At 40.5% G+C, this 13,052-nt stretch overlaps 1 protein-coding gene across 6 annotated transcripts in view; it reads right to left on the bottom strand.

Moving 5' to 3' along the window:
* Positions 1-13,052, bottom strand: part of mid1 (midline 1) — a 42,875-nt gene that overhangs the window by 22,786 nt on the left and 7,037 nt on the right. For 4 of the 6 annotated variants that reach the window (XR_016169362.1, XR_016169363.1, XR_016169364.1 and 1 more), the window contains exons 1-2: positions 3,779-3,984; positions 368-1,056 (exon numbers count right to left, since the gene is read on the bottom strand). Coding sequence is in view for 3 of the 6 variants with exons in the window: in XM_039671440.2 (XP_039527374.1) it covers positions 368-1,003 (636 nt within the window). In the remaining 3 variants the exon portion in view is untranslated. Of the gene's footprint in view, positions 1-367; positions 1,057-3,778; positions 3,985-10,019; positions 10,181-13,052 lie in introns of those variants that run through there. The other 2 variants (XM_039671442.2, XM_039671441.2) reach the window with 2 other exon arrangements.

Here is a 13,052-nt window from a genome sequence, read left to right as displayed (position 1 = left end):
ACACTTCTAAAACAATCGGATAAAACCTGTATTTTTTGTTTTATTTGAGATTTTTACTGTATTTCCCCAGTGCGGCTCACCTTCAGCTTGTCGAAGCGTATTATTATTAATATTTAATAGTCATATTGATATATAATCACAAAACACCTCTAAAACAATCGGATAAAACCTGCATTTTTTGTTTTATTTGAGATTTTTACTGTATTTCCCCAGTGCGGCTCACCTTCAGCTTGTCGAAGCGTATTATTATTAATATTTTATAGTCATATTGATATATTAATCACAAAACACCTCTGAAACAATCGGATAAAACCTGTATTTTTTGTTTTATTTGAGATTTTTACTGTATTTCCCCAGTGCGGCTCACCTTCAGCTTGTCGAAGCGCTCCCCCAGCGCCGCCACCTGGTGCTCTCGGTGATGCCCGACCAGTTTACACAGAGAGCAGATCAGCTGCTCATCCGTCACACAGTACATGTTGACCTTCTCCTCCGCGTGTTCGGCACAGGCCAGTCCTCGGACCCGAGCGTCCGGCACCGGATCCGTCAGCCGGTGACCCGTGAACGGCTTCTTGTTAGGGTGCGTGGCCCGCAGGCACTCCTGGCAGTACGAGACCTCACAGGTCACGCAGGTCTTCAGCGCCTCCTGGGGCGGGTCGGTCTCGCAGAACTGGCACTGGACCGGGGAACTCATGCTCGTGCGCCGGGTCTCGCTCGGGGAGTTCGGGCCGCTCAGCGAGGCCTTCTGGAAGCGCTCGATGATGTTCTGCAGAGTCACGTTGCGCTTGAGCCCGTCTAGGCCCTGCGGGTCGAGGGCGATGGCATACCGGCAGGTGGGACACTGGAAAGCGGAGACGGGTTTGGACTCGTCGGATGAGCTTCGGTGGGACACCAGGATCCGGTGAGCACAGTTAAAGCACAGGCTGTGGGCGCAGGGCAGAAGAAGAGGATCCTCGAACAGCTCCAGACAGATTGGGCAAGTCAACTCCGACTCCAGTGTGTCCATCTTCAGTGAAGCGATCGGGACGCCAGCGAAACCCAGGGAAGCCGTTTAGCCGTCTGTGGAGGAATCAAAGACGGCTTCACTTTTGCTCAAACACATCCATTCAAGCACTTGAACTGGTGAAAAGTGACAGTGAAGACTTTTATAACGATACAAAAGATTACATTTCAAATAAATGCTGAACTTTCTATTTATTAAAGAATCCTGAAAAAAAATGAACATTGATAATAATCATAAATGTTTCAAATCATCATATGTGAACCGATGACTCAAAACACATCCAAACACGAAAACTGATCAAAAGTGACAGTAAAGACATTTATAATGTTAAAGATACTATTTAAAAGGAATAAATTACACTTCACATAGAAAACAACTATTTTAAATTCTAATTATATTCCACTTTTTTACTGTATTTTGGATCAATCAGTTAAACACTGCCTTGGCTTTGGTGAGACTTCTTTTAGCCGACCTCCACTTTTTGAGCGGCGGTGTATTTCGCCTCACAAACCACTCAAAGCTTTCATGACTCATTTATATTTGATAATCATAGGCTTTAGGAAAGAAAAAGCTAAAGTGAGAGCTCTTTATCCGACTACTCCAATGTTCCTCCGGAGATAAGATCCCAGTAACAGGAAAATGCTCCAGTGTTTCAGAAGAGATCTCATCAAATGAGAATCCACATTCATTTTAAATCTAAAACTCTTACTGAATGCGTTCAATACATCTCACGTGGCCAAATAAAGATTGCTTCATTATTTTTGAGTGCTTAACTATGTATTATTGGTCTTGCAAAACCACCGGACAAATTTTAGTCATACGGACGTTTCGGGAATCCTCAATATCTCAGTTCTGGATGATCCGAGGTGCTTCACAAGGTCAATATTTTGCACATACTTGTTCCTTATATACTTTCACTTTTAATGAAGACAAAGTTGAAAGTCCCCCTATTATGCTTTTTAGGTCATTCCCTTTCTTGTATTGTGTAATAAAGCTGAGTTTGGGAATTGTTTCAAAGGTCAGTCTCACTTCCTACTGAAATTAGCATAATGCCAGCCTGTGGTCTTGATTGGCTGAGCAGCATCTCTTAGCCCCGCCCCTCAAACACTAGTGTCTCTGACACTGGAAGAGTTCGGTTCGTGTTGTTCGTGTCGAGGAGACGCTGTTTTCTGAGATTAATACGGTGAAACCCACGCCATCGTTACTGTTCGTATCACTGTGATCAAGAGCTGATAATGAGCGTTTGCTCTCTGACCAATCACAGCAGAGCAGCTCTCAGAGAGGCGGGGCTTAGAGAGACTGAATCTTTAATCGAAGCGTTTCAGACACTGAGAGGAAGAGCTGATTTTTTGACCTTAGATGCAGTAAATCTTTTGTTAGCATCCTTTAAAACTGCATAATAGTACCCTAATTTTATGTTAATTGATTATATCTGGTGGGAGCAACCTAATATTTTCACAGATGAATTATAGTGTATAACTAAGATTTTAAAACCAAGCAAAATTCAACTTCGAAGCAAACAATTTTACAATTGTTGGACAACTTAAAAATAGACAGAACCAGTGACTGACAACTATTGACTCATTTAATGTATTATCTGAAATTAATTGATATTTCCTAAACTATTAAACAGCCACAAATGCATGTCATTAAAGCACCAGGCCGGTTATAGCATTGTGTTTATGATTGTGTAATATTATAATATGAGCTTGACGGCTCAGCCGAGCAGAACCGCGACTCTTTGTTCGGGAGCAGATGCACGGATGTCCATCACACTCAATCACACGCATCCCCATCACACACTCATTATGAAGCTGTGATGACCTGTGAAGATCCAGTAATTACTGCTCCAAAGCCATCGCCGAACAAAAGGCCGATTGTTTGAAGTTAATACAATATCTGTAAAAATGTGCACAGAAACAGTTGCCTTCAGTAAACAATGACCTTCGTTTATTATGTGACGAATCTACCAATCTAAACCACAGTAAAGAAGTTCAAATAAATCATGCATTTTATGGAATACACATCAACCTTCCTTTAATCAAAATTATGCACACAAATATGCCCCTGCTTTCATATTTCACATTTTAGAATAACAGAGCCAAGAACTCTCAATAACACAGTATAATAAATTATGGAAATGCATGTGAAATGAATTATGTGAAGACCAAACAGCAGCAGCGCACACCATTTCTACTCTAAACGAAGCCATAAAAGATCATTAATCATAAGATTAGTTTATTATTATGTCCATGAGTAAGATGTAAGGATTAAACAGTATTAAATCGAAGCATCAGGAGGAATTAATGTTTAACTTTTAAAATCCCTTCAGAGCAACAGACCAAAAACAATCTTCGCTTACACTCTTTATTTTAGGGTGTTTTTGTAACACTGTATTACACACTTCAGTACTGAGTAATATTAACTACATGTACACACAATAGGGTTTGTTGCATGCTTATTCATAATTTATAATTATTATTAGCTACTACAGTAACTACAATGCCATTGTAAATTAAAGTGTTACCCAATCTTCTATTACTCTAATCATTCATTGACTTAGCGGAACAAAATTATTAAAATCACAGAAATTAACTTTAAACCTAGTAAAGTAAACAGTTTCCCAAACCCGCTGAGAGCAACGCGATGCTTCACATGATAGCGGGACATACACGGAGACAGAATCATACAGAGTATCATACACACTACAGTCTGCTGTCACTCACACACACACACACACACACACACACTACAGTAACGCAGAAGTGTTTCACCCACCGATGGATTTCGCTTCTCTTCGCGCTTCACAGCCATTTCCAGAACTTCTGTTCAGATTTCAGAAAGCTTGTTTTGTTCGGAGAAAAGCTCTTGTGGAAGAGCAAGAATTCCAGATGGTTCATTCCCACATAACACGCTTAATCCAAAGTCACTGCCAGAGCGAGACGCTGAACTCACACACACACACACACACTCGCACACACTACAGAGGGAAGTCCGACCCATTTCCGCGAATCGGTTCTTTCGAACACATCGATTCAGTGAACCAGATTCTGTGATGCTTTTACGTCATCGCGTACACGGCGCGGTATTTCTGAAACATTCAAATAAATATGTAAGCATATCGGACTATTGGCTAAATATTGTATACATAAATGTACATATTGTATTATATTCAGAAATAAAAAAAATGAATAATGAATTGACTCGCATTACAATGAAAAAAATCAAAATGCAGTGCAACTTTGTAATTTATTTGAATTACATAATCTGGTGAAGTATTTATTATGAACTTTATTTGAATTATATTCTATTGTAATTATAATTATTTAATTGTAGGTATTTTATGTTTATTTTATCATGCCTTTTCTTCCTCTGTTCTGACTCTTTATGCCATTTTGTTGTATTGAGATTTTGTATTCAATAAAAAAAGCATATCAGAGTTATTTTAGTGTTATATAGTCTTTGTAAATATTCAGATTTAGACTTTATTTATATATTTATGTTTCCATGTTTTTTAACCATGAAGCTTTTTATAGAAGTTTATTATAATTACATTGATGTCAGTTCAAGTTATTGCAGCAAATATTCAGCAAAACAAACAAAAAAATCATAAAAGCACTTCAGACCGCCTCCTTGAATTGGAAAGGAAGAGTTTTAGTCAATATCAACATAAATAAATCCCTATTTTGTGACACAAATGAATGCAAAATATTTTATTAAACAGTAAACAAAATTATGAATATAGAAAATACTAGAATTATTTATAAACCATCTCACAAAATTAATGTGCATCTTTCAGCATCTTTTGCATGTTGAAGTTGTAAATATTTCAGCACATTATAATCCGTATGTGCCGATTATACAGCAAATTATCAATCAAATCCTTGCATGATTATCAAAATCTGAATTATCAAAAACTGTTGACTGTACGTTGCATAACCAAATATTGTGGAAATCATATTTTAAAAGACAATACTATGTGAAATAATGTGGCAAGTACAATGTGAAAGTATTAATGATCTTAATATTAGCATATAATTACCATATATTTAAAAGGCATGTGTATAGATAGTAAAATTGTTCAAATTATTAATTCGCAGAATTAACTATGACAAGCACTAAAATGTATATATGTTATGACCTCAGTGTTTATCGTAATGTTTGACAAAAAGCAAACAAAAAATTCACTATGAAGAGTCCGAAAGAGGAATTGACTGAAGATCCGTTCGTAACGATTCAAAACGATTCTTTAACCGAGTCATTTTGAGTGCGGTATTGTGAACTGGTTCATGAGCGGACTCGACTCAAAAGAATGATTCTTTGGTGAATCGTACATCCCTAATAAACACGCAGAGACTCAGAGGGAGCGAGAGAGAGTAAGTAAAGTCAGCACAACAGGAAAAGCTGCCTGATAATTCCAGGAAAAGCGACTCCGCCTAGAGGAAGAGTGGAAAGAGTTCGGAGAGAGTCGGTGTCCGTCCATCAGCTTCTCTTCTGAAGACACAATGCTGGATCTGACAGGGAATAAAACTCTCCTCTCCTTCCTCTCATCTCCTCTTCTCTTATTCTCCTCTCCAGCAGTAAAACCGCATTTTTCCATCTTAAAAGTATATCTAAATTACGCCATATGCTCTCATTGACAAATGCGGGACAGTTACTGTAGTTCATGCAGGAGATCCTGTTCCTATTTAGCACCAAAACTCTGGAACAATCTTCCTAACATTGTCCGGGAAGCAGACACACTCTGGCAGTTCAAAACTAGATGAAATTAATAACTCAAAACTAACTTTATCTGGACAGTAACTGTATTCTAGATCTGCTGTAAAGTCCAAACACTCTCTGTTACTGTAATCTCCTGTAAAGCTGCTGTCAAACTCTATATACTGATGAAAGAGACTCGACTCTCCTCCTCCTCTCCTTCTGTCCAGTCGATTGGTTTTGCTTCAGGCCGATATTACACGGATATAAAAATGCCTTCAAATAAATTAATGTTAAATTAATATTACCACGAACCACAAACCGGAGTCCAACAAAAAGCCCCATTCACATGACAGGCTCAAGAGAGAAATGCAAAAACAGCAGATTTCCCCCCGGATACACTGAACAAATATTGTTTTATATAAGCCATAATACCAAGTGACAGATGGATTTGTTACAAAATATCATAGAATTTGTTTGGACACATGACCTTAGATTGACCTTAGCATTGCTTTTTTCCTGTCTGTGACTGTTATGATATATAGAATTCAATTCATATAAATCTTAATTATAATTTACATTTAAAGCGTAAATTATTGCAGTACAAACATCAACTACCAGATGTTACAATTTAAAATAATATATCTGCGTATTTGTATACTAATGAGAATTTGAGTGAAAATTTGCTTAATTGTCCAAAAAATGCTAAAATATAAATAAAATATTCCAGTGCAAAATATGTTTATTGTATATGTGTATTATTATTACATATGATTAGCATGTTCTTGACAGGTTTGGAGATATAGGTCAAACTCCCATTAGTGACACTTATTAAATATGAATCATAAATAGAATGTGTTCCGTGACTCGTCTGCAGTATCACTCGTCCCTCTCTCTCTCTCTCTCTCTCTCTCTCTCTCTCTCTCTCTCTCTCTCTCTCTCTCTCATCGAGGACGAGCTGTGAGAGTGTGTTTTTAATAGCAGCTTCAGAGCAGCTCGTTTCTGATGGACTGCACACACACACACACACACATACACACACACACACACACACAGATGTGGCCTGAGGACCAACACTGACGAACTGAACAACATCACACACACACACACACACACACACGCACACACACACACACACATGTGGCCTGAGGACCAGCACTGACGGACTGCACAACATCTCACACACACACACACACACACACACACACACACACACACACACAGATGTGGCCTGAGGACCAACACTGACGAACTGAACAACATCACACACACACACGCACACACACACACACACATGTGGCCTGAGGACCAGCACTGACGGACTGCACAACATTACACACACACACACACACACACACACACACACACACACAGATGTGGCCTGAGGACCAACACTGACGAACTGAACAACATCACACACACACACACGCACACACACACACACACACACACATGTGGCCTGAGGACCAGCACTGACAGACTGCACAACATCACACACACACACACACACACACACACACACACACACACACACACACACACACACACACACTTCTGCCAGCTCTGGTCACTGTGATCCTGATGCCATGAGTCGTGAGTCCGGTGTCGTGTCGTGCACATTGATGCTTTTTTGTATTGTGATATATTGTGACACCCCTATTTACTGTACTAGTCACTTGACATGGCCTGATCTCACAGATCGATCTTTCCACAGTTCCCTCAGAAACCCTGACACTGAAGCCGAGCGAGTGCCAGTCTATGAACAGATCAATGCTGGGAAGAGTGTCATCCACAGAGTCTGATCAGCTCTCCAGATGCTGAACACATGCAGAATCACTGGAGAAACATTGGAGAAATACTGGAGAAACACTGGAGGAACACTGGCAGACAGTTTCATCCACAGCTTCTGATCAGCTCAGGATCCTGAACACATGGAGGATCACTGGAGGATCACTGGAGGATCACATGCAGCATCACTGGAGGAGGATCACTGGAGGATCACTGGAAGATCACATGCAGCATCACTGGAGGATCACTATAGCATCACTGGAGGATCACATGCAGCATCACTGGAGGATCACTGGCGGGATCACTGGCAGGATCATTGCAGGATCACTGGAGGGTCATTTCAGGATCACATGCAGCATCACTGGAGGATCACAGGAGGATCACTGGAGGATCACATCCAGCATCACTGGCAGGATCACTGGAAGATCACTGGAAGATCACATGCAGCATCACTGGAGGATCACTAGAGCATCACTGGAGGATCACATGCAGCATCACTGGAGGATCACTGGCAGGATCACTGGCAGGATCATTGCAGGATCACTGGAGGGTCATTTCAGGATCGCATGCAGCATCACTGGAGGATCACTGGCAGGATAACTGGAGGATCACATGCAGCATCACTGGAGGATCACAGGAGGATCACTGGAGGATCACATCCAGCATCACTGGCAGGATCACTGGCAGGATCACATCCAGCATCACTGGCAGGATCACTGGCAGGATCACATGCAGCATCACTGGAGGATCACTGGCAGGATCACTGCAGGATCACATCCAGCATCACTGGAGGATCACTGGAAGATCACATGCAGCATCACTGGAGAATCACTGGCAGGATCACTGGAGGATCACATCCAGTTTCACTGGAGGATCACTGGCAGGATCACATGCAGCATCACTGGAGGATCACATGCAGCATCACTGGAGGATCACTGGCAGGATCACATCCTGCATCACTGGAGGATCACTGGCAGGATCACATGCAGCATCACTGGAGGATCACTGGCAGGATCACTGTAGGATCACATCCAGCATCACTGGAGGATCACTGGCAGGATCACATGCAGCATCACTGGAGGATCACATGCAGCATCACTGGAGGATCACTGGCAGGATCACTGGAGGATCACATGCAGCATCACTGGAGGATCACTGGCAGGATCACATGCAGCATCACTGGAGGATCACTGGAGGATCACATCCAGTATCACTGGCAGGATCACTGGCAAGATCACTGGCAGGATCACTGCAGGATCACTGGAGGATCACATCCAGCATCACTGGAGGATCACATGCAGCATCACTGGAGGATCACTGGCAGGATAACTGGAGGATCACATCCAGCATCACTGGAGGATCACTGGCAGGATAACTGGAGGATCACACCCAGCATCACTGGAGGATCACTGGCAGGATAACTGGAGGATCACATCCAGCATCACTGGAGGATCACTAGCAGGATTACAGGCAGGATCACTGGAGGATCACATCCAGCATCACTGGCAGGATCACTGGCAGAGTCTGATAAATGATCACATGCTCTTTCACATCCTCCTGATCTCAGCAGAAATATGTCAGTGTCTCACTCGGATGCTGAATGCTGCGGGTCTCCATGTTTTGCACACACAACTTCATCAGTCTTTGATCAACTGGTGTTTGAGGGATTTTCACATGAAGTTTCACATTAAAGTCTTTGACAACCAACACATCATTTCCACCATAACACTGCATTACCTTGAAGAGTTTTACTTGTCAAGTCGAATTATTTTATGATTTGGTATTTTGCATTTAGTGTAACTAGCAATAATAAATGTGATATATTCCTGAAACAAAATAAAATATTATTTTGTAATGGCTCAGGTTTAACCAGCTTTCTGTCATATATGTTTTTTTCTGATTATCTTCGTGTTGTTTCCCTATAAAAATATAGGCTACTTAATCTTTTATTTTCTTCTTATCCTTGTATTTTATGTGTCCTCTTCATTTGTATGCGAGTGATTCTTATTACTTCATAGATATCTGACTTTACTACAAATGTTTTTGTTTTTTAACTCGTATGTTCTCCTGAATGTTTGTATACTTGCATGTTTCCGGAATGAAAAATGAAAAAAAAAATGTTTGCATGTAATTCAATGACAAATATTTAGATGTATCTAATAACAACATATTTTATAGCATGCAGTTAAATAAACCAGCTTCTGGCGCTAAACGCGATGTTTCGTCATGATGATTTGCTGATGTGGACTGAGGACAGAATGAGTCTTAACACTGACATCTGTTATAAAGAAGAGGAATGTCCCGAGATAAACTTCACCAATTACTTCAAGACATCCGAGGCTCGCTCTTTCTTTCTTTCTTTCTTTCTTTCTTTTTTTCTTTCTGTCCATCCACTGATGAAGTCCAGAGACTTAATAATGACTTTCACAGACTGAATCTGCAACAGAACTCCTCAGAACTCCATGTCTGTCCTCAATAAAGCACTGACTGAAACAACAGCCCACAGCTGAAGGAATGCGGTGTTTCTTCTTACCTGCGACATGATGAAGTCTGATAACAGTGCGCAAACGGCTAAGAGTTTCGGCCAGTGTCCAGTTTCAGCCTGTCAAAGAGCCGCTGTGTGTATGTTTCGCTGTGTTTCAGTCTGTGTGTCGCTTCAGTTTCTGCATCTCTAACAGCCTCATGACGGACAGCCGAACCAGCCAATCAGAGCGCGGGGGCGGGCCGTGTGACCGCGTGGGCGGGGTTTCAAACTGGGGTCCGATATAAACGTATACATAAATAAATAAATAATAAGATTAAACTAAATGTAAAAAAAAAATCAATAATAAAACAGATTAGAAGGAAATACATTATCATTGTTTTAAACTTTGTCATATTGTCACAGTATAAATCAAATCTTTACATGAAAATAGCTAGTCTTCGAATAGGGATCCGTGGCATTACATTTTTATCACAAGCGGTTTTCGACATGCCCACAGTGAACTGTGGAAAAGCTCCTGTTTATTAATCTTTGTTGAAGTGAGTTAATAAAAATTCAACTGTTCATTGTTAGTTGATGTCAGCTCGAGCTCATTAAAGCTCCTCCTCTACTTGATATAGCCTATATAAACAATAACTTGTTATTAATGAGAATGTGCGAAAAGCAGTCGGGACAGATTCAGCTGCAGAACCGAAGAACAAACAATTAATGTTCTTCCGCGGGAGATTCCTGCAGTTTCACCATCTGACCGCCAGAGGGCCGCAACTTTACATTACGCAACTTTTCATTATGATAAACCGTCATTAAATGTTGAATTAACATTAGTTAATTGTTAAATGCTTTAAAATTATGTTTCATTTCTAGTAGCCTAGTTTATGTTACCTAATGTTAATAAATTAAAAAGTGTTTCCTACATGCAACAAGTTTTAACCAGATGAAGAACACGTGATAAAACACAGACTCTAGTTCTTCTTCACTTTAATACATGATGACAGGAAGACCACACGGAGAAATCAGTTTAGTGTGATCCCACGGCTGTCGATCAGTGTGTGTGTGTGTGTGTGTGTGTGTGTGTCGACAGGCGAGTGTCTCTGGAAGATGATATTCAACACTGCATTTCTCCGTGCTCTGCTCTTCCTCTCTCCAGCATTAGTGCGAATGAGCAACACATTCAACGACTTCAGCTTCACTTTCACAGCCGAGCTTCATTCACACTCACAGGTCAACCATCTCTAGATGAAGCTCACATCAAATTCGCATTTGAAACTTCTTATCATCCTTGCATCAGATTTGACTCAGACTGTCAACATTAACACAAGATAGTAATCGAAATATGAAATAAAACATCTTTAAACGACAAACTTATAAAGTTTTCAACATGCAAAATTATCACTCGAAATGTTGCCTCTTATTAATTTATAAACGTCAAATGATGCAAAATAAATAAATATACATGCACTAAAGTGAAATGAACTAATTAAACCACAGGATGTTGTCTAAATCTGAGATGTGATGGGGATAATCGAACAGTGTGTGTGTGTGTGTGTGTGTGTGTGTGTTATTTCCACAACGCCAGAAGTGAGGAAACACTCGCAGTCTGAGCCGGTTTATGAGCTCCAGAGAAACTCGACCGCCTCTACTAAACAAACGTTTGTTCTGCTCTGTGTAAAAGCGTTGGTGTTTCCAGTCAGTGTGTGTGTGTGTGTGTGTGTGTGTGTGTGTGTGTGTGCTGTGGGATCGGCTCTCTCCCAGTCTGCGGTAACACAGAAGAATGCTGGAATCTGAAGTCAGGCGAGTTCAACAGAAACTCCTCGTCCTCGCTCGCGGTCCTCCGCTTAGATAACACTGCCCGTCCAGCTCAGTGTGACGGAGACCTCCAGCATCTGATATGGATTGTGATAATGATTGATTGTTCCACATTCGAGCGCAAATGCAGGATCTGTGGATCTGTGCCCAGATCGAGCATTTTTTCCAAGCCTCACTAAAGCTGTCCGAAGACCTTCAGCCAAACCACAGCAACACAAACCAAAGTCTCGTCGAGAACCGTCCACACAACCATAACTACCTCAAACGGTGTGTGTGTGTGAGAGTGTGTGTGTGTGTGTGTGCAAGGCCCATTGCAGCTGAGAGTCCACGTCCATCCCAGATGAGATCATGAAATCTGTCTTTTGTGAAGGGAGAGTTAATGGGAGTGACGCTCAGTGTTGATCTCAAGCCACAGTTCACATTTCTTCCTGCAAATGCAATGGAGCTGCATGAAGGAAAGATCACTGTTTGCACAAATAAAGTTTTAGATAAATTCAATGTTCAATTTTTCAGCCTAGACACACAATCTATCAGTTAAACAGATGCAAGCCAATCAGAATTCAGTATGCAAATTTGAATGGTGAACTTTTAAATAATGCAAATCAACGGGGATTTTTTAAAATAATCTTATTTTATTTAGTTTTTTAAAAGTACAAAACCCTATCCATTTTTTTTTGTGCAGTGCAATTTTACGCTTATTAGAGTGTGCCATAATATGTTTATTAGAGCCCAACTCTATTGTGAGTCAAATGCCAATAAAAAGCTGCCCGTGAAATTCAGATGTGCTGGAAAAACTACTGAGAAATGCCAACATGTTCTCATCCTATCCTAGGGCGTCATATAGTGAAACTTTTGACATTTCGTCTAAATTCAACACACGGCACCCTTTAGCGTCAATATAACACGCAGAGAGCTTTGTTCGGTTATAGGGTTAGACCACTAGGAGGCGCCTTCTGGCCTATATATATCTGCGTCTCATATTGACGCTAAAGGGTTGCCGTGTGCGTTGGATGTAGACGAAATGTCAAAAGCATCAGTATATGACACTACATCATCTATTTTAATAGAGCATTTTTTTTTGTGCATGCATTTTTATGCTGTATTGTAACATTCACTGAAGGATTTACTTTCATTGCAAGTAAATTTCACAAATAATTAGAAAAATTATGAATAAAAAATAATAAAATAGTTGCATCTATAATGATCAGAAGTTCAAAAAGGAAACCAGTTCAGGCTTAATTAATGTAGAAGTCCATGAGGTTTGAAACTTACGGTCAT

Source organism: Pimephales promelas, chromosome 7 (genome assembly GCF_988280905.1).
Source record: "Pimephales promelas chromosome 7, fPimPro1.hap1.1, whole genome shotgun sequence".
NCBI classification, from domain to species: domain Eukaryota; kingdom Metazoa; phylum Chordata; class Actinopteri; order Cypriniformes; family Leuciscidae; genus Pimephales; species Pimephales promelas.
Note: the sequence above shows the minus strand (reverse complement) of the source record. Positions and strands in the feature narration are given on the sequence as shown.